Here is a 23,573-nt window from a genome sequence, read left to right as displayed (position 1 = left end):
CTTGATCAAGCAATCACTGTGTAGCTTGGAGCTGGGTCTGTGCACTGCATCCTCTCTGGGTGTAGTTTAGAGCTCAATTACAGGAAAAGCATGCAAGATAATTAATAAAAAATGCATTATATTGTTTTTTAACTATTCATAATAAAAAATGTTCCGGGGGAATGAAAAGTTCAGTTAAATGCCCCTTTAAAGGGACATGAAACCCAAAATGTTTCTTTTGTGATTCTGATACAGCATTCCGTTTTAAACGACTTTCTAATTTACTTCTATTATCAGTTTGTCTTTGTTCTCTTGGTATCTTTTGTTGAAAGCAGCGATGTAAGCTCTGGATCATTATATGGCAACAGTTTTGCAAGAACAATATCCATTAGCAAGAGCACTAGATAGCAGCACTATTTCCTACCATGCAGTGCTCCAGATGCCTACCTGGGTATCTCTTCAACACAGAATATCATGGGAATAAAGCAAATTTGATACTAGAATTAAGTTGGAATGTTTTTTTAAACTGTATGCTGTGTCTGAAAATCATTTTTTTGGGTTTCATATCCCTTTAAGTAAACATCTGGAATCGTTTATTGTTCCCTATTAATAGAACAGTCTCAGACAGCTCAGTGAGTACTGAGACTGCTGTCAGGAATGAGGATGAATGCCGGAAAAGCATTTGAAATGTTAAAATGACCAATCAGATGAATCAGCAAACTAAGTAAAATGCATTTTATACAGAATCAAGTCTCTGGGAGAGTGGAGGCCAATAGTACTAGATAGTAGGAAGCGTTCAGTGCACCAGTGATAATCTAGTATCAAATTGTCTTTGTTCTCTTGTTATCTTTTGTTGGGAAAAAACAGGGATGTAAGCTCAGGAGCATGCACGTGTCTGGTGCACTATATGGCAGCAGTTTTGCAAGAGCACTACATGGTAACACTATTTCCTGCAAAATAGTGCTCCAGACCAGTGTTTCGCAACCGCGGTCCTCAAGTACCCCCAACAAACCAGGTTTTCATTATAGCTGAACCAGTGCACAGGTGAAATAATCAGCTGATCAGTAACCATGGTTACTAACCTGCTCTCACCCATAAGCTGATTGTTTCACTTGTGCTGGTTCAGCTATAATGAAAACCTGGCCTGTTGGGGGTACTTGAGAACTGCGGTTGACAAACTATGCTCCAGGCAGCTACCTAGGTATCTCTTCAACAAAGAATATCATGGGAACCAAGAACATCTGATAATAGAAGTAAATTGGAAACTTTTTTTTTAAATTGTATGCTCTGTCTGATTCACAAAATAAACTTTACGGGTTTCATATTCCTTTAAAGTTGAAATGCATATGAAATAAAAGCATCATGGTGCTGACACAATTGCCATGATTTTGCCAATCAAGGACAGTACAGGAAAACACCTCTCAAAAACCCTTTTTAGAATGTTTCCTTGGTCTCCTTTACTGTGACCAATCAGAGGCTAGACGTAAAGGAGCTTGTGCACTGCTCAAACCAATCACTGGATAAAGAGAGCTATTCAACCTGTATAATTTCACCAGCTAAAATGTTCTTATATGCAGCTGATTCACTGAAGAACAGAGAAATGGCTACAAAATTAGGAGCCAGGGGTACCATTCTAGGAGCCAGTGGCTCCCAGTTTTGTCGAGCCCTGGTATAGAATATCTTAGTAAGTGAAGACACTGATGAAGTCAGTGAAGCTGGAGATGTTGAGAGACACCCTCAGTAATTTTGCTACTGCTGTGCATGTAGATGTGTCTGGCAAAGTGCAGCATACTTGTGTATGCAATATTACCTTCACTCTCCTTTGAGAGGTAAAAGAAGCACAAGTAAGTAAATTACAGATAAAACAGACAAATTACATCATGACTTTACTATACCTAATTAAACGTTTTAAGAGACCACACATTTAATGATTTTGGGTGAAAACAAATTTTACATTAAAGGAGCACTAAAGTCAAACTTACACTTTCATGATTCAGATAGAGCACACAATTTTTAAACAACTTTTTAATTTACTTTGGCGGCCATTTTCGGCTGCAAACAAATTATGATTATTTAAAAGTTTCCTGTACTTCTTACAAGCTTATAGATGTGGAACCCGTTGCAAGATGTTAGTATGGTATGTAACAATAAGTAAGAAATAAGTATTGGGTCTAGACTGTCCCTTTAATGTTTATTAGGGATGTGTATTTGCTGAATTTGGCTCTTTTCAGAGCCTGATTTCTTTTTGTTAATGTCCAAAACACTAAGATCTATGCAAATCTAGATCTTAGGGGGTCGATTTATCATAATGTGGCGGACAGGGGCGCTGAATTCCGCTGCTGAAATTCAGCATTGCACACAAGCGCTATTTTGCACTCGCGTGCAAACCCGCCCCCTGCCCGGGCACAGCCAATCACGTGTGGGCAGGAGCTGTCCATCTCCCCGTTTGGACAAGACCAGGGAGATTAAAATTTGCCACATAAGAGATGCGAAAGCTAAGGGAAGCAGCGGTCTGATGACCACTGCTTGTTAAATACGGACTGCAGGTTCTCTTGTGAGAACCTGCAGTCGTAGGCAGGCGAAGCATTTGATAAATCAACCCCTTAGTGCGTTGTTCTTTCACAAGTAGAAATCTGGCTCCAAAAACGTTTACTGACAAACAAAATGATGATTTGTGTGGATTAGCGATGATATCACCAATTGAAGGCCTATTTTATAGTGTGTAGTGATGAGGTAACATGCAATTAATCTGTTGTGACCCAAACCCATAGAGATACAGGGACATTATCAGTGATTATAATTCAGCATGTGTGATTTTTTGTTTGTCGACTCATTTTTTATTAGTGTAAAAGTGCTTTTTATTACTTGTTTTAAAGGAATATGAAGTAAATTGCAAAGTTGTTTATTTAGCATTGTGCGAGCGGACATCGATAAATGCTGACATACGCTGACGGCATTTATCATTGCACAAGCATTTCTAGTGAAATGCTTGTGCAATGTCGCCCCCGAGAGGTGGCAGACGAGTTAAGAAGCAGCGGTCTTATGATCGCTGCTTCTTAAAGGGACAGTCAAGTCCAAAAAAAAACCTTTCATATTTCAAATAGGGCATGCAATTTCAAATAACTTTCCAATTTACTTTTATCACCAATTTTGCTTTGTTCTCTTGGTATTCTTAGTTGAAAGCTTCATTGTTCATGTGCTAATTTCTTATACCTTGAAGGCTGCCTCTAATCTAAATGCAGTTTGAATTTTTTTCTCCACTACAAGGCATTAGTTCATGTGTGTCATATAGATAACATTGAGCTCATGCACCTGAATTTACCTAGGAGTGAGCCCTGATTGGCTACAATGCAAGTCTGTCAAAAGAACTGTAATAAGGGGGCAGTCTGGAGAGGCTTAGATACAAGGTAATTACAGAGGTAAAAAGTGTATTATTATAACTGTGTTGGATATGCAAAACTGGGGAATGGGTAATTAGGGGATTATCTATCTTTTAAAGCAACAAAAATTCTGGTGTTGACTGTCCCTTTAACTTATTAACATAAGAATTACAAATCCAATCTATTCTTAGACAATTCTTTTTTTTTATGTGCAATACCGATATAAATTGTCGGTTATTAAACTATAGATGGCAAAGGGCTAAAACATTTCCGAAATTATGACTCAAGAACACTGACCTACACTTCCTAGAAATTGCACTTGTGTGCTTTTTCCTGGGATTGTATTTAGAAGCCTGCAGTAAAAAAAACTATCAACAATGGATTCTGGTAAATAATATATATGGAACTGCACTTTATTGTTTCACATTTAAAGGGACATCAAACCCATTTTTCTTTTGGGATTCAGATAGAATATATTTTAAATTTTAAACAACGTTCCAACTTTTAAACAACTATTATCAGCACTACTGAGAGCTAGCTGAACACATCTAGTCAGCCAATCACAAGAGACAATTGTGTGCAGGTGCCGATCACCAAATTGCTATCACTAGTGTAAAACATGTAAATATTCTTTTTCAACAAGGGTTACCAAGAGAACAAAGTACATTTGAAAATAGAAGTGAATATAAAAGTGTATTAAAATGACCTGCTCTGTCTGAATCATGCAAGTTTACCTTTAACGTTCCTATCCCTTTAACCCCTTGGATTCCAATGTTGCCTGTTATATACAGCTATATATTATGCTCCAAGTTCCTGTGGCAACAATAGAGTTAAAATGTTGAACAATAAGGATGTGGTTTTCACACGTATGCAGAACACAGTCTAAATTGTGTTTAATTGCAGGAATCTGTGTGATAGGAACATTCAATATATAATTCTCATTATAATGTTTAAAGGGATAGTCTACACCAGAATTATTATTGTTTAAAAAGATAGATAATCCCTTTATTAAATTATTACCCATTCCCCAGTTTTGCATAACCAACACAGTTATATTAATATACTTTTTACCTCTGTAATTACCTTGTATCTAAGCCTCTGCAGACTGCCCCCTTATTTCAGTTCTTTTGACAGACTTGCATTTTAGCCAATCAGTGCTGAATCCTAGGTAACTTCACGTGCGTGAGCACAATGTTATCTATATGGCACACGTGAACTAACGCCCTCTAGATGTGAACAATTGTCAACATGAATTCAGATAAGAGGTGGCCTTCAAAGGCTAAGAAATTTTAGGTTTAGCTTTCAACTAACAATACCAAGACTACAAAGCAAAATTGATGATACAAGTAAATTGGAAAGTTGTTTAAAATTGCATGTCCTATCTGAATCATGACAGTTTAATTTTGAATAGACTGTCCCTTTAAGTAAACATAGTGAAGAAAAATGTTACAAATTTTATTTTTTTAATTGTGCTTACATTTCCTGTAATTTACCTCTGAAAATTGTGTTTTGCTTTGGATATGAAATCCAAAAATTTGCTTTTGTGATCCAAACAGAGCATACAATTTGTTTGATCAAATTTGCTTAGTGCCCGTGATATTCTGTGTTGAAGAGATACCTAAGTAGGCATCTGGAGCACTACATGACAGGAAATTGTGCTGCCCTCTAGTGCTCTTGCAATTGTATAACATTCTTTGAAACCTGCCATATAGTGCTCGAGAAATGGGCAGGCTCATAGGCTTACGTTCCTGACTTTTCAACCAAAGATACCAAGACAACAAAGAAAAATGAATAATAGAAGTAAATTAGAAAGTTGTTTAAAATTGAATGCTTTATCTGAAAGATGAAAGAAAAATGTAGCATTTCATATCCCTTTAATTTTAAAAGGGTGTGTCCCTGGGCTGGGGAACAATACAATAACAGAAAAGCCCAAATTAAACTTTCATTATTTAGATAAAGTGTGCAATTAAAAAAAATAAATCCAATTCACTTCTATTATCAAAATAAACACAATATTTTTGATATGCACACTTTCCGAGGCACAAACTCCTACTGAGCATGTGCAAGAATTCACAGTGTATTATGCATTTTGTGATTGGCTGATGACTATCACACGGAAAAGAAGGAAAAGTGAAATAACTGACATTTTTCAGAAAAATAAACTACTCATTGTAAATTCAGACTAAGTGCTATTGCAGTGTATTTGTTGATTATGCAAATATACTGTATGCAATGGTCTTTTAAATGCTTCTAAAACATGTATTTTGTAATGCAATGCTTATTTAAAGGGACACTGAACCCAAATTGTTTCTTTCATGATTCAGATAGCGCATGCAATTTTAAGCAACTTTCTAATTTACTCCTATTATCACTCACTTTTTCTTTGTTCTCTTGCTATCTTTATTTGAAAAAGAAGTCATCTAAGCTTTTTTTTGGGGTTCAGAACTCTGGACAGCACTTTTTTATTGGTGGATAAATGTATCCGCCAATCAGCAAGAACAACCCAGGTTGTTCAACAAAAATGGGCCGGCATCTAAACTTACATTCTTGCATTTCAAATAAAGATACCAAGAGAATGAAGAAAAATAGCTAATAGGAGTAAATTAGAAAGTTGCTAAAAATGTCATGCTGTATCTGAATCACAAAATAAAATATATGGGTTCAGTGTCCCTTTAATTATATATACTACACAGATATAAACACGACCCAAATGTCACTGTTAATAAATATAGTACTTTATATTATATAGTCGTGTGACCTTGAGTTGCCCCAGTTAGTTTGCCTAGAAGTAGATTTACCAGCTAAAGACACTTAGCTGATCATGTGACAGATACCTTATATGGCTAATGGAAATTAACTAGTTTGTTTCCAGTAAATTCAATCATTTGGTTACCTGTTGTTAACCCCACAAGATGACAATTATATGTATATATGGGTCTTACTCCCAAATAGCCAAAGGGACGCAATTGTTTGTTTACATCATTTAAAGTGTCATTTTTTTACAATGTTTTTCAGTCAAGGGACATAAAAGACTGGAGTATATGTATCTTATCTTTTCTTCTGTGGCAAGTAAAGGACAGATATAAATTAATTTTTGCACTAATTAAAGGGACAGTAAACACCTTGTAATTACAAGACATTTCTGTTGTGTTGCTATAAAAAAAAACATCAGCCAAGTCTTACATATTTATCAAACAAATTAAAGGAATAGAAAGGTCAAAAATAAAATGTGCATAGTTCAATTTGAAATATATATTTTTTTTGCAATTCACTTCCAGTAGCAAAAATGCTTCCAAATATCTGCAGCATATGCAGATATCCAGGGCTGGCTCAAGATATTGTGCTGCCTGGTTCCGAGAATACGACGCCCCCCAGTTGCAAAATTACTGATTAGCATATCAACCTAGTAGCCTGGCCGCTGAACTTACTAAGCCTGCCTACCTGCATGCAACCAATGCTTATGCACAATTGCTCAATAAATGGAAAGGAATTTAGGGAAGTGATACACTTGTCGCACCTTGAATGTCGCCCCTGACCAGTTCTGTGTCATTGTGCATGATGAGGTTATGCTGCTGGGAGCCTGCTACTTCCCCCACGGAGACAGGAAACGAGTTGTATGGATAAGACAGTGACTGACTCAGTCACTGAAGTGCTGCCCCTTGTGAAGTGCTGCCTGGGTCCCTTGGACCCACTTGGTCCTATGGTTGAGCCGGCCCTGCAGATATCCTGTGAAGGCCTGTGCACCAGTATTCAAACACCACACCTTCTCAGAGAGTCAGCAGTGGATTGCATCATACAAATTACATCTTCAGAAGCAATTAAATAGTCAGTATACACTCATTTTTATATAACTGCATGCAATAGACACTGATATAAAGTATAAGATGCACAGATACTGATATAAAAATCCAGTATAAAACTGTTTAAAAACTTACTTAGAAGCTCTCAGTTTAGCTCTGTTGAAAAGGTAACTGGAAAGCCCACTGCAAGTGGGAAATAAGACACTCCCCCCTCACCCTTCTTTTGCATATGAAAAAACCCTTTACACAAACAGGAGCAAGCTGGACAAGGTAGCTGACGGTATTCACATACAACATTGGGGCTTGGTTAGGAGTCTGAAAATCAGAGCAATGTTATTTAAAAATAAGCAAAACTATACATTTTTTAAAATAAAAACTTTATGGGCTATATAAATAGATTGTCTACAAAACATTTATGCAAAGAAAAAATGAGTGTATAATGTCCCTTTAACACCACTGCCAGAAGTTATAGTGTCTGAATACTGGTGCACAGGCCCTCACAGCATATGTACATATGCCACAGAAAAACAGTAATTGCTTTTACTAGAAGCATTTTTGCTAATGGAAGTATGTTGCAAAAATGATTAGATTTCAAATTGAAATACATCCACGCAGATTTTAATTCTGACCTTTCTATCCCTTTAACATTCTTTTTTATTAGTTTTAAATAGCTAAAGTCCACCCATTTGCCTTATTGTTAGGAACCAATCTGGGCTTTAATCTGCAGACAACAAGGCTAACTACTATCATAAAGTTAGTATAAAAAGCATTACTTTGTACTTATTATCTAACTAGTCGATAAGCCTGCCCAGAGGGAAGTCTAATTATTTTTTAAACTACAGATGTAGAAACAACGTATTTTGTAACTCTTCTTTTATATAAAATTTAAGCTACAGGTGTAGCAATACTATAATTTTAATCGACTACTATCTTAAATATATCAAAAATATTTTCTATATAATAAACTACAGATATAGCCACACTCTAATTAGACAAACTACTGTCCTAAATAAATACAAAAGTTCTTCTCTTTAAATTAGGATTAGTTTAAGTATTTTTTCCCCAACCTAACACCACCTAACCTAACACCCCATTAAATAAACCCAAATTACCTAAACTAATACATTCTAAAGTTACAAAAAAAACTAACATTACAGAAAATAAAAAAATCAAATTACCAAATTTAACAAAAGTAAACCTAATCCCTATGAAAATAAAAAAAGACCCCCCAAAATAAAAACACCCCCTACTCTAATAATAAACTACCAGTTGCCCTTAAAAGGGCTTTTTGCAGGGCATTGCCCCAAGATAATCAGCTCTTTTACAAAAAATATACAAAGTCCCACCTAACATTAAACCCCCCACCCCCCAAAATAAAAGAACCTAACACTAGAAAAGCTAAACTACCCATTGCCCTGAAAAGGGCATTTGTTTGGGCATTGCCCATCCCAAATCTAAAACAAATCCCCCCCCAAAAAATTAAAAAACCCTAAGTCTAACCCCCAGGTTGGTACTCACGGTTAGGATGAGAGCAAGTGAAATTTTATTGGCTACTCAAATCAGCCAATAGAATTTCACTTGCTCTCATGCTATTGGCTAATTTAAATAGCCCATAGGATTTGAGTAGCTTTCATCCTATTGGCTGATTTGAATTGGAAGAATCAAATCAGCCAATAGGAATTCAAGGGACGCCATCTTTAATCGCGTACCTTGAATTCACTATTCAGTGTACGGAAGAGATCGTACGAAGAGGATCCACCGCGCTCCATGGCTCCGCAGTCGCCGGTCTTCAGTTCCAGGGTTGCCGTTCTTCAGCACCGCGTTCTTCAGTCTTCAGCTCTGCTCCGCGCAGGATGTTGCTGGAAGAAGAAGAGGTTGCGCTTGGAAAAAGACTTCACCGCCTGGAACAGGACCTTCTCCGCCGGACTTCAGGAACCGTCAGTACCAACCTGGGGGTTAGACTTAGGATTTTTAAAGGTTTTTTTTTTGGGGGGGGGGGGGGGATTTGTTTTATTTAGATTAGGGATGGGCAGAAAAAGAGCTAAATGACCTATTATGGGAAATGCCCAAACAAATGCCCTTTTCAGGGCAATGGGTAGTTTAGGTTTTTTAGTGTTAGGTTCTTTTATTTTGGGGGGTGGTGGGGGTTTAATGTTAGGTGGGACTTTGTATATTTTTGTAAAAGAGCTGATTATCTTGGGGCAATGCCCTGCAAAAAGCCCTTTTAAGGGCTACTGGTAGTTTATTATTAGAGTAGGGGGTGGTTTTATTTTGGGGGGTCTTTTTATTTTAATAGGGATTAGGTTTAATTTTGTTAAATTTGGAAATATGATTTTTTATTTTCTGTAATGTTACCTTTTTTATTTTTGTAAACTTAGTTTTTTTTTTATTTTTTGTAACTTTCAAATGTATTAGTTTAGGTAATTTGGGTTTATTTAATGGGGTGTTAGGTTAGGGGGTGTTAGGTTAGTGTACTTTACGTTAATAAGTTAAATAGGTTTATTGCGATGTAAGGGTTTTGCGGTTTAGGGGTTAATAGGGTAAATAGGTTACTTGCGATGTAGGGGTTTTGCGGTTTAGGGGTAAATAGGTTTATTACGATGTAGGGATTTTGCAGTTTAGGGGTTAATAGGGAAAATAAGTTTATTGCGATGTAGGGATTTTGCGGTTTAGGAGTTAATACTTCGTGTAGGATTTTTTTTTTTGTTATATTTCGGTCGGGCAGTGTGTTTTTTTTTTTTAATACTTGATGCGGGCGGTTAGTTTTTTTTTTTTTTAAATACTTTAATGTGGACGATTAGGTGTTGCTTTTGTAATGCTCCGTTTGCCTTCTCTGCATCCAGGCAAATTCTTTTGTCCTCGCGCTGCCAACATTCCATTGAGGATGCGTGCACAATTGCCGACGGACATTACAAACGCAATTATAGTATAGATAAAGCCAATTAGGTGTTTACTGTCCCTTTAATCGTTTTGTAGACTGTTGCAGAGTTGGAGCTGTTATAATTGCATGAATGATAGATGTGTGTTTAACCCCTGAAAACAGGATAAACACTTAGCGCATGCTATTTAGCGCTTTCGCAAACACTGCCAGAAGTAAACCTTTAACGTACACAGGGTTAACGCGCATATTACAAGTTGAAAGTAAAATGTGTAACTGTTCTACTTCGGATATCATGACCCCGCTAACTTCTTCTCCACATAGACTTTAATGGAGCATGTAAATGAGAAAAAAGAACTTCTCGCCTGCGCGCTAATCCGACTACTTTTAACCAAGTTAGCTACACCTGATAAGAATTAATAATATTATTATTTTACATAGAAGAAAATGTTCTATCTATTTATAAATTATTTTTTTTACCTCTGTGATTACCTTGTATCTAAGCCTCTGCAGACTGCCCCCTTATTTCAGTTCTTTTGACAGACTTGCATTTTAGCCAATCAGTGCTGACTCCACAAGAGCGAGCACAAGGTTATCTATATGGCACACATGAACTAGCAGTGTATAGCTGTGAAAAACTGTCAAATGCATTGAAATAAGAGGCGACCTTCAAGGGCTTAGACATTAGCATCTGAACCTACATAGGTGTAGCTTTCAACTAAGAATACCAAGCAAATTTGATGATAAACGTGAATTGGAAAGTTATTTAAAATTGCATGCCCTATCTGAATCATGAAAGTTGAATTTTGACTAGACTGTCCCTTTAGGCACAAATTTACTAGTGAGCTTTAACCCCTTAATGACCACAGCACGTTTCCATTTTCTGTCCGTTTGGGACCAAGGCTATTTTTACATTTTTGCGGTGTTTGTATTTAGCTGTAATTTTCCCCTTACTCATTCACTGTACCCACACATATTATATACCGTTTTTCTCGCCATTAAATGGACTTTCTAAAGATACCATTATTTTCATCACATCTTATAATTTACTATAAAAAAAAATTAAAATATGAGGAAAAATGAAAAAAAAAAACCTTTTTCTAAATTTGACCCCCAAATTCTGTTACACATCTACAACCACCAATAAACACCCATGCTAAATAGTTTCCAAATTTTGTCCTGAGTTTAGAAATACCCAATGATTACATGTTCTTTGCTTTTTTTGTAAGTTATAGGGCCATAAATACAAGTAGCACTTTGCTATTTCCAAACCATTTTTTCTTTGTTTCAAAATTAGCGCTAGTTACATTAGAACACTAATATCTTTTAGGAATCTCTGAATATCCATTGACATGTATATATATATATATATATTTTTTTTTTAGTAGACATCCCAAAGTATTGACCTAGGCCCATTTTGGTATATTTCATGCCACCATTTCACCGCCAAATGCGATTAAATACCAAAAAATTGTTCACTTTTTCACAAACTTTTGGTTTCTCACTGAAATTATTTACAAACAGCTTGTGCAATTATGGCTTAAATTGCTGTAAATTCTTCTCTGGGATCCCCTTTGTTCAGAAATAGCAGACTTATATGGCTTTGGCGTTGCTTTTTGGTAATTAGAAGGCTGCTAAATGCCCCTGCGCACCACATGTGTATTATGCCCAGCAGTGAAGGAGTTAATTAGGGAACATGTAGGGAGCTTTTTGGGGTAATTTTAGCTTTAGTGTAGTGTAGTAGTATTGATCTAGGCCAATTTTGGTATATTTCATGCCACCATTTCACCGCCAAATGCGATCAAATTAAAAAAAACGTTACATTTTTCACAATTTTAGGTTTCTCACTGAAATCATTTACAAACTGCTTGTGCAATTATGGCACAAATGGGGTTGTAAATGCTTCTCTGGGGTCCCCTTTGTTTAGAAATAGCAGACATATATGGCTTTGGCATTGCTTTTTGGTAATTAGAAGGCCGCTAAATGCCGCTGTGCATCACACGTGTATTTTGCCCAGCAGTGCAGGGGTTAATTAGGGAGCTTGTAGGGTTAATTTTAGCTTTAGTGTAGCGTAGTAGACAACCCAAAGTATTGATCTGGGCCCATTTTGGTATATTTCATGCCACCATTTCACCGCCAAATGCGATCAAATAAAAAAAAAAAACGTTCCCTTTTTCACAAACTTTAGGTTTCTCACTGAAATTATTTACAAACAGCTTGTGCAATTATGGCACAAATGGTTGTAAATGCTTCTCTGGGATCCCCTTTGTTCAGAAATAGCAGACATATATGGCTTTGGCGTTGTTTTTTGGTAATTAGAAGGCCGCTAAATGCCGCTGCGCATCACACGTGTATTATGGCTAGCAGTGAAGGGGTTAATTATGTAGCTTGTAGGGAGCTTGCAGGGTTAATTTTAGCTTTAGTGTAGAGCTCAGCCTCCCACCTGAAACATCAGACCCCCTGATCCCTCCCAAACAGCTCTCTTCCCTCCCCCACCCCACAATTGTCCCCGCCATCTTAAGTACTGGCAGAAACTCTGCCAGTACTAAAATAAAAGGTATATTTGGCCTTTTTTTTTATTTTTAGCATATTTACATATGCTGCTGTGTAGGATCCCCCCTTAGCCCCCAACCTCACTGATCCCCCACCAAACAGCTCTCTAGCCCTCCCCCTTAATGGGCGCCATCTTGGGTACTGGCAGCTGTCTGCCAGTATCCAGTTTAGTAAAAAAAACGTATGCTTTTTTTAAAAAAATTGCCGTTTTCTGTAGTGTAGCTTCCCCCCCCCCCCCTTCCAGATCCCTTAGATGGTTATTTAAATACTAATATAAATACTTTTTTTTGTACTTTTATCAAAAAAAAATTCTGTAGTGTAGCGGTTCCCGCCCGCTCCCGCCCTGTACACGCGCCCTCCCGCCACCCCCCTTCAGCTTTCGACAGCTAACAAAACTGCCAACTGCACATATCTACTTTGTTGTAAACCGGCTCAGGAGCAGCAATGCACTACTGGGAGTTAGATGATGATTGGTGGCTGCCCACATTTTCCTCTTGTAATTCGCTCACTAGAAGTGATCAGCTAGCTCCCAGTAGTGCATTGCTGTTCTGCACCGTTTCATGATTTAGGTAGAACAAACAATTTTAAACAGTTTACTTCTATTAGCAAATTTGTTTCATTCTCTTGGTATCATTTGTTAACGGAGCAGAAAAGCACTACTGGTTCCTAACTCAACACATGGGTGAGCCAATGACAATCGGTATATATATATATATATGCAGCCACCAATCAGCAGCTAGAACCTAGGTTCTTTGCTGCTCCAGAGCTTACTTAGCTAAACCTTTCAGCAAAGGATAACAAAAGAAAGAAGCAAATAAAATAAGTAAATTGGAAAGTTGTTTAAAATTGTATGCTCTGTCTAAATCATGAAATAAATAAATCGTGTTTTTATGTCCCTTTAAGTGCTATTTTGCTTATGCTCTGTCACAAACACGTAGATATGTACAACAGCGCAATAATACAGAGCTCTAAAACAGAGCATATTTGTTACACACTTTTATTTCACTTTAACATTATAACATTATTAAAAAGTAGGTTGTGTTTTTTTTATATAAATGGGTAAAAGGTTCACTAACCTTTCTAAAAATGTTTTGAAACACCAAGTTCATCAGTCAATGAAGTTCTATAACCCTCTAAAGCAAGGGGGATCCAATTTGGCACACCTGAGCTTTTGGAACATTGCCAAATGAAAGTGTCAGAGCATCATGGGAAATGTAGTTCCAAAACCTCTAGAGTGCCAAAGTGGATCAGCCCTGCTCTAAAGCAAGATTGCACAATGTATCAGCTCTGAACCGTCTACAATCTCATCTACAGACAACTTGGAGCTTATACAGGAATAGAGAGATATTAAAACAAAACGTTTGCCTGTCATGATTCACAAAGAGCATGCAATTTTAAACAATTTTCCTTCATTCTCTTGGTATCCTTGGTTAAAGAGTATAGATAGGTAGGCTCAGAAGCAGCCATGCTTTACTGGGAGTTAGCTGATGATTGGTGGCTGCACATATATGCCTTGTCATTGGTCCACCAGATGTGTTCAGCTAGCTCTCAGTAGTGCATTGCTGCTCCTTGAACAAAAGAATAAAGCATATTTGAAAATAGATGTAAATTCAGGAGTTGTTTAAAATTGTATGTTCTATCCAAATCATGAAAGAAAATGTTGGGGTTTCATGTCCCTTTAACACAAGTTTCCTTTAATTTGCAGTAAAAATAGCAGAATATGTTGAATTTGCTGTTTTCAAATTTTCAAATGGTCCCTTTAACGCCGTTAGAATGTTGTATTCCGTCCGCATTTTGCTGGGCTTTAGCGCCGATGGACAGAATACAACGTCCTAACCGCTTGGCTTTCCTGAAGCCACTGGCGCTTCCCTGATGGGATCGCGGTCTGGAGGGCGTGCCTAGCATTATAGGGACACCCCCCTGACGCGATCCCATCATTGAAATCTCGTGATCACGTGCACAATCGCGAGATTTCAATTTGTTTACATCAGAACAGTTGTTCCGATGTAGACACGTTAACCCCCGGCACGAAAGGGTTAATATGTAGTTCAATTTGTTTAAACATCAAACCAATGCAGCAAGTTAAAAAAAAAACATCAAGAAAAATACGTTTGGGATATATATAGCTTTAAACAGTTTGGAATATATTAAGGGAAGGCAAATTAGCATTTTAATTGGACTATGGTTAAGCTTTTGAAAGGTTAAACTTTAATAACAATTAATAGGAAAATAATACTCATTACTGATGTTTAAAATGTTTTTACAACCATGATTAGATCTAACTGCCACATGCATTTCCTACTAAGGGTTCTTCTGCACCCTTCACTCTTTAATTATGGGCAGGTAGCTAATTAGTAAAATCATAAGCAGGTGATTGCTAATTATAAGTGGTATTCTGCTTAAATACTTTATTGTGTTGCTTCTCTTGAGTAATAATACTTTTTGCTGGGGTAATGTATAAAGTTAGAAATAGTGGCAGCTCTAATGTGTGTTTTATTTTTGCATGAGAATCTGTTGTGTGCTATTGAGGGTGTGTATTTTAACCAATGGGTTAAACCTAATTCTCTACTTTAAAGGAACAGTCAGCACCAGAATTGTTATTGTTTTAAAAGATAGATAATCCCTTTATTTACCATTCCCCAGTTTTGCATAACCAACACGGTTATATTAATACACTTTTTACCTCTGTGAATATTTTGTATCTAAGCCTCTGCAGACTGCCTCATTATTCAGTTCTTTAGACAGACTTGCATTTTAGCCAATCAGTGCTGACTCCTAGGTAACTCCTCAGGTGTGAGCGCAATGTTATCTATATGGCATGCATGAACTAATGTCCTCTAGTTGTGAATTTTTTTTTAAAAAAATTCATTCAGATAAGAGGCAGCCTTCAAGGGCTAAAAAAATTAGCATATGAGCCTACCTAGGTTTCGCTTTTAACTAAGAATACAAAGAGAACAAAGCACATTTGATGATAAAAGTAAATTGGAAAGTTGTTTAAAATGACATGCCCTGTCTGAATCATGCCACTTTATTTTTGACTAGACTGTCCCTTTAAATCAGAGCAATTTCTGTGCTGGCATTTTGAATCTCTTGACATTTTGATTGTGATGTTATGATCAGTACTGGCATTTCAAAAGAAAAATCTAATGTCTGGGTGTTGTATAATTTACATGAGCACAATGTTTACTTTCTACAATAGCTCCGTTATTAACCCTTTAGTGACAGGGTGAAAGTGCCTACATCGGAACACCTGCATGCACGATCGCGAGATTTCAATTATTGGATCGCATCTGGGGGGCGTCCCTACAACACTAGGAACGACCTTCAGGCCGCGATCAAGTCCTAGAAGCACAGAAGGCTTCAGGACAGGCGTTTGTTATGACGTTCTATTCCGTCATAACGGCTTTAAAGCCCAGTGTGATTATGACGGAATAGAACGGCGTTAATAGTATTATGATTTCCCGTTTTCGTCCATGACTTACAATTTTAAAGCAAAAGAAATAAAACTATTTACTTGATTCTTTTTCTAACTTATGCTACCCTTAAAGGGACAGTAAAGTCAAAATTAAACTTAAAGGGACATAAAACCCAATTTTAAACAACTTACTAATTTACTTCATTCACGTGATATCCTTTGCTATAAAGCATATCTAGATAGGCTCAGTAGCTGCTGATTGGTGGCTGCACATAGATGCCTCGTGATTGGCTCACCTTTGTGCATTGCTATTTCTTCAATAAAGGATATCTAAACAATGAAGCAAATTAGATAATTGAAGTAATTGGAATGTGCTTTAAAAATTGTATTCTCTATCTGAATCCTGAAAGAAAAAATTTGGGTTTAGTTTCCCTTTAAATAGATTAGATAAAGCACCCACATTTAAACAACTTTCCAATTTACTTCAGTGATCAGTTTTGTTTAGTTTTCTTGGTATCTTTGTTAAGGAGCAATCCTAGGTAAGACCAGGAGCGCGCACGTGTCTTTAGCAACCTGGCATCAGTCTTTACAAACACTGCTGCTATATGTGCACACACCTATCAGCCTACTTAGGTTTATTCTAAACAAAGAATATCAAGAGAACAAAACAAATTTGCTGCTAGACGTAAATTGGAAAGTTGTTTAAAACTGTATTCTATATCTCAATCACTAAAGTTTAATTTTGACTTTACTGCCCCTTTAACTGTGCATGGGTAAATTTCAATTTGAAATATAATCATTTTTGCAATATACTTCAATTAGCAAAAATGCTTCTAATAAAAGTTAATACTGATTTTAAGCTGCATATGCACATATCCTGTGAGGGCCTGTGCACCAACATTCAAACACGCTGCTTGTTCAGAGAGGTGGCTGCGGTGTGTTTTGCTTCTGAAGGTGTAATTTGTGTCATACCAGGTACTGCTGGTGCATGGGCCCTCATAGGATATGCATGTACGCAGTACAAAACTAGTAATCCCTTATTACAAGCATTTTTGCAAATGGAAGTATATTGCAAAAATGTTTATATTTCAAATTGAAATCTACCTGTGCACATTTTTTATTTTTAACCTTTCTATCCCTTTTAATTTTGTCCCAATAGCTTGGTTAAAGGGACATAATACTCATATGCTAAATCACTTGAAAGTGATGCAGCATAATTGTAAAAAGCTAATATGAAAAGATCACCTGAGCATCTCTATGTAAAAAAGGAAGATATTTTACCTCAAAATTTCTTCAGCTCACCAGAGTAAGTGCTGTGCTTACAGTTAGAGTTGCTGTAAAACTGCAAGTTAAAAAAACAAAAACACAATAGCCAATCAGAATCAGTAGTGCTAGGCTCATGCATTGTTTGCTGTGAACTCATGAGATTTAAGTGAAATCTTATTTCACAGTATAGATTTCACAGTAAACTTCCTTCAACTGAATAGCAAAATAACATGACTGCCTTGGAAGTTCTGGGACTGAAGTCTCTTTACAGTGGGGTGTGAATACTTAGGAAATTTTGAGGTAAAATATCTTCCTTTTTTACATAGAGATGTTCAGGTGATATTTTCTAGTCAGATTTTTACAGCTATGCTGCATCACTTTCAAGTGCTTCAACATCTGGGTATCATGTCCCTTTAAAGGGACACTGAACCCATATTTTTTTTTCTTTCCTGATTCAGATAGAGCATGCCATTTTAAGCAACTTTCTAATTTACTCCTATTGTAAAATTTTCTTTATTCTCTTGGTATCTTTATTTGAAATGCAAGAATGTAAGTTTAGATGCCGGCCTATTTTTGGTGAACAACCTGGGTTGTCCTTCCTGATTGGTGGATAAATTAATCCACCAATAAAAATGTGCTGTCCTGAACCCCCAAAAAAAGCTTAGATGCCTTTTTTCAAATAAAGGTAGCAAGAAAATGAAGAAAAATTGATATTAGGAGTAAATTAGAAAGTTGATTAAAATTGCATGCTCTATCTGAATCACGAAAGAAAAAAATTTGGTTCAGTGTCCCTTTAAGTATATAGCTTGTGCACACCAGGTCTAATAAGAACAGGGGTGGCCAAATTTATAGCCCACACAATTAAAGGGGCATAAAGCTGCAGAAGTAGAATGATGTAAATTGTTCGATAATTTTCTTATTGCAATATTGCTTACCTATACCTTTTGTATTTTGCCCTCATGATGTAGTTTAAAGGGGACATGAAACGCAAAATATTTCTTTCATGATTCATTCAGAACATACAATTTGGAACAAATTTCCAATTTATTTTTTCAAATTTGCTTCATTCTCTTGGTATCTTCTGTTGAAGGAGCAGCAATGCACTACTGAAAAGTTGCTGAAAACATCAGGTGAACCAATGGTAAGAGGCATATAATCAGCCAATCAGCAGCTAGCCCCCGGCAGTGCATTGCATCTCCTAAGCATACCTAGGTATGCTTTTTAATAAAGAATTCCAAGATAACAAAACAAATTTGATTAAAGAAGTAAATTTGAAAGTTGTTTAAAATCCCATGCTCTATATGAATCACGAACGTTTCATTTTGACTTTTATGTACCTTTAAATATACTACGCCTTTAATTATCTGCTTGAGAAATATATGTTTTGTTGTAAATACAATTCTTACTAAAATAAACGGCTCATATACCCTCACGCACCTTGCGAATAGTCCTCCAGTTTGGCAGAGACTGTGTCAGTGTCAATGGAAGCGAGTATTACAGCTTCTGATTGGCTGTATGCTTGGCTTCTTGAACAGGGGAAATAAAATGCTGAGCTAGGAGGATTAAACGTAAGATAAGTGAGGGTAAAAGGAGGTTTAAGTTTACTAAAAATGACATTAACAAAATGTATTTCACTTGCCTGAAATTAATGCAATGTAATGCAGTCTATTTATTTTTTACAGGACAGGCAGTGTGTCCATTTAAACACATAATTAGGGCCATATTTAACAAGCAGCGGATGCTGCTGTGTCCGCCCGAAGTTTCCGGCTTGCCGAAATCTTAAGTTAAAAAGCAGCGGTTGTAAGACCGCTGCTCGTAAAATTGTCTGCCACCTTTTACGATCAGGATAATTGACATCCCCTGCTAGCTGCCGATTGGCCGCAAATGTGCAGGGGGCGGCATTGCACAAACATTTCACAAGAAATGCTTGTGCAATGTTAGTCGGCATTTAGCGACGTCGAGCAGACATGATTCGCTACAGCGAATCATGTCCTCCCGGCATATAATAAATCTACCCCTTAAAGGGACACTGAACCCAAATTTTTTCTTTCGTGATTCAGATAGAGCATGCCATTTTAAGCAACTTTCTAATTTACTCCTATTATCAAATTTTCTTCATTCTCTTGGTATCTTTATTTAAAAAGCAAGAATGTAAGTTTAGATGCCGGCCCATTTTTGGTGAACAACCTGGGTTGTTGCTGATTGGTCGATAAATTCACCCACCAATAAACAAGTGCTGTCCAGGGTCTGAACCAAAAAATTCGCTTATATGCCTTTTTCAAATAAAGATAGCAAGAGAACAAAGAAAATTGATAATAGGAGTAAATTAGAAAGTTGCTTAAAATTGCATGCTCTATCTGAATCACGAAAGAAAAAAATTTGGGGTTAGTATCCCTTTAAAGTCAGTTGCTGATTGGCAATACACTACCATAACTGTAGCTAGTGAATGGCCGCTATGCACGTAAGCCACCTCTGATTGACTCTGCAGCAGTGTTCATAAACAGACCTTTGCAAGGGTTAGATATAGACAAGCAATAAGGTATGAGGTCTGCCTTGACATGGGCAGGTGAGCTAACATAATTTTGCAAAAATATGGTGCTAAAGTCTTCCTTTTTTTTCAGTAAGTGTTTTCTAGTTTAATTTGCATTGAAAAGTGTGAACATAAAAAAAACTAAACTATTATTTTTGTCTTTTTAACACACAGGTAACTAACACAAGGGATTAAGCCCTGGGGATATTAGAACGGCTGCGGAGGAGGTAATGATTAATGAACGTAAACACAGTGTTTTAGTTCCTGGAAGATTCCACACATCCAACCAAGGATTTCACTATTGTTCAGGGTCCTTTCATTTTGGATTAACTCCATGTTAATACAGCATGTTTGTTTATGGAGGTGTCACAGTCCAATATGGGAATCTCCAAGTTATTCAATTTTAACTGATCTGCCAGGTGGGGAACTAAATAACCAGGAATTTAATTTGGCATTTGAAAAACTTGATAGAGCCTCGTGCGCAAACAGCAATAAAAAAAAAACAAAAAAACACACACACAGGGGAGAAAAACCTGTTTGGAAGGTACACAGAGCCCTTGATCTGGTGTTCCTGAAAATCTCAGTCAGTCTGGAATGTTAAAATGTTGGCATTTCTGCTTCCTCCATCCTTCTCTGAAGATAAAGGAAGTCCATTATTTTTCAATTCTGCAAGATCCTGAGATTTATTTTTAAAAATTAATCCCAACCTGGCTCGGAAATTATTTTACAAGCTTCAATCATCTCAAATATGAGATTTTGAGGACTACAACACCTTGATGAGGTTAGTAACTTGTCACCTTCTACATTTCTAAAGAATAAGTACGTTGTTGGTAAATGAAATACAATGGACATCTGCAACAAACGTTCTTCTTTGGCTACATTGTCTGGCGTTAAATTACTGCCAAAACAACATTTTTAATTGTGAGTGGTTTCCTACTTCTCCAGCCACATGCAGGGGGCTTTAGGAGAAAACAAAGTTGCGGACAGTAATGTAAAAAAAATTCTTATGTCGTGTCTGAAAGGGCAGCAGGTCATCATCAAAATGGAGGCCATGAAAATCATACAGGCTGAAAAATTCTCTGAGTGCCAGAACACTCAGCCAAGGTACGTCCCTCAATCTCGGAGGGAACCTCCATTGGTTGCCAAAAGAGCCTGGCCCTCAGACTCCGAGATAATCGTCAACCAGGCCTGTGGAGATATGCCCACACTTGAAAACACCCCAAGTACTTTGGGTCTTCCTAGGACCCCTCCTCCTCCAAGACGGGAAAAAATCTACCCTGGCCAGCGAAAAGCTAGTACAGAGATTTGTTTTCATCGTAAAACCCCCTCTGATGAAGTTATTGTGAATCAATATGTTCTACATCCATCCACCCCTTGTGAACCATTAGAGTGTCCAACCTGTGGGCATATGTACAATTTTACCAACAAGAGGCCTCGTATCCTCTCATGTCTCCATTCTGTATGTGAAGAATGTCTTCAGATTCTCTATGAATCATGTCCAAAATACAAATTCATCTCATGTCCCACCTGTAAGAGGGAGACTGTACTTTTTACGGACTATGGCCTGGCAGCTCTTGCTGTAAATACCAGCATTCTCAACAGGCTCCCCACTGAGTCACTATCCACAAATCCAGTCCAATGGAGCACTGACACAGACCGAAGCTGCTATCAGACCTTTCGCCAGTACTGTGGAGCTGCGTGCACCTGCCAGATTCGAAACCCACTGTCTTCCTGTTCCATCATGTAGCCTAGGACAAGCTCTGGAGATACAGAGTGACCTCAAGGACTATTAGTTTATATGTATGTGCAGTATTATAATATATGATGGATGAAGTAAGAACGAGGAAAGCTGGACATATATATCCAGTTTCTTTATCAAGCTTAATCTCATATCGGTGAAATAGATTTTGTGATCAACAGTGATATCAAAAAATAACATTGTTTACACTCTTCCCATTTGTCTTGATGATAACTTGCATATCTATGTACTTTGTCCACCCGAGTACTCACCTCTATGCTCTAAATTTCATTCCTTCTACTTTTTTTTGTTTGTTTAGTTTTTATCTCTTTCTTCCTAAATTGTACAAGCGGAAATGTATAGGAGCATGGATGAATGGGTATAAACAATGTCTTTATTATATCAGTTGACCATGTGCCCTTTTGAGGTTGATTTGCCAACTCTCCTAATGCCAAGCACAACACAACATGCAGCTGAGGTGAGATGTACTGGGCAAAGACTGGAGATAACACAGCTGGACACTGGAGCAGCATATCTGCGCTTCCCCCCCTTCTTGCACATATAGGGGGGGTATTTCACACCTTCTGTCTAAATTGTTTTGCCAAAGCTTTGTTTCAGCAGCTGGCTGAAATTTTAACTGTATCTATTTTAAATTATATGTTTTAAAGAAGCGCCATACACTGAGTGTCCCACTTTGCAGGCTATTCTTGCATCAAATTAGTTAATCCTTTCTCTGTTAATGGAGATTGCAATGTCTTGGAGTGAGATACGTTGATGACATTCCAAACAGCAAAAGGGTTAATTGTTGATGGGAGAATCATAGTGGAAGGTGTTTCTATAAAAGGGTATGTGTTAATCTCTAAAATAAAGAACAATGTGCTATTTAATAGCTTTTGCAAACGAGAGATGATTGTTATTGTAGCTATGCTTCTAAATCAACTGAAATTATCAACATCAACTACATAAAATGCTACAATACAGACTTTGTCTTATTTTTTCTTAATGTTTCATCTTGATAAAACATAATTTATTTACTACTTAAATTAAAGGGACAGTCAACACCAGAATTGTTGTTGTTGAAAAAGATAGATAATTCCTTTATTACCCATTCCCCAGTTTTGCACAACCAACACAGTTATATTAAAGGGATAGTAAAAACCAAAAATGTTAATGTTTATAAAGATAGCTAATCGCTTTATTTACCATTCCCCCAGTTTTGCACAACCAACACTGTTATAGAAATATACTTGTTACCTCTGTAATTACCTTGTATCTAAGATTCTGCTGACTGCCTCCTTATCTCAGATCTTTTGACAGCCTTGCATTTCAGGCAATTAGTGTGACTCTTAAATAACTTCACGTGCATAATGTTATGTATATGAAATACATGCACTAATGCCCTCTAGCCATGAAAAAAAAATGTCAAATGCATTCAAATTAGAGGTGGCCCTCAAGAGCTTAGAAATTAGTATATGAGCCTACCTAGGTTTATCTTTTAACTAAGAATACCAAGAAAGCAAAGCAAAAACAGAATTTATGTTTACCTGATAAATTTCTTTCTCCAACGGTGTGTCCGGTCCACGGCGTCATCCTTACTTGTGGGATATTCTCTTCCCCAACAGGAAATGGCAAAGAGCCCAGCAAAGCTGGTCACATGATCCCTCCTAGGCTCCGCCTACCCCAGTCATTCGACCGACGTTAAGGAGGAATAATAGCATAGGAGAAACCATATGGTACCGTGGTGACTGTAGTTAAAGAAAATAAATTATCAGACCTGATTAAAAAACCAGGGCGGGCCGTGGACCGGACACACCGTTGGAGAAAGAAATTTATCAGGTAAACATAAATTCTGTTTTCTCCAACATAGGTGTGTCCGGTCCACGGCGTCATCCTTACTTGTGGGAACCAATACCAAAGCTTTAGGACACGGATGAAGGGAGGGAGCAAATCAGGTCACCTAAATGGAAGGCACCACGGCTTGCAAAACCTTTCTCCCAAAAATAGCCTCAGAAGAAGCAAAAGTATCAAACTTGT

The 23,573-nt window shown here is 37.2% G+C and overlaps 1 protein-coding gene across 2 annotated transcripts in view; it reads left to right on the top strand.

Annotated features, from left to right (window-relative positions):
• Positions 1 to 22,521, top strand: part of RNF208 (ring finger protein 208) — a 32,852-nt gene extending 10,331 nt beyond the window's left edge. For both annotated transcript variants that reach the window (XM_053695536.1, XM_053695535.1), the window contains exon 2: positions 19,976 to 22,521. In XM_053695536.1, coding sequence (XP_053551511.1) covers positions 20,751 to 21,548 — 798 coding nt within the window. In that variant the 5' untranslated portion in view covers positions 19,976 to 20,750 and the 3' untranslated portion in view covers positions 21,549 to 22,521. The remainder of the gene's footprint in view (positions 1 to 19,975) is intronic.
• Positions 22,522 to 23,573: the final 1,052 nt, after the last annotated feature.

Source organism: Bombina bombina, chromosome 12, assembly GCF_027579735.1.
Source record: "Bombina bombina isolate aBomBom1 chromosome 12, aBomBom1.pri, whole genome shotgun sequence".
Taxonomy (NCBI): domain Eukaryota; kingdom Metazoa; phylum Chordata; class Amphibia; order Anura; family Bombinatoridae; genus Bombina; species Bombina bombina.
This window is presented reverse-complemented; position numbering and strand designations above follow the sequence as displayed.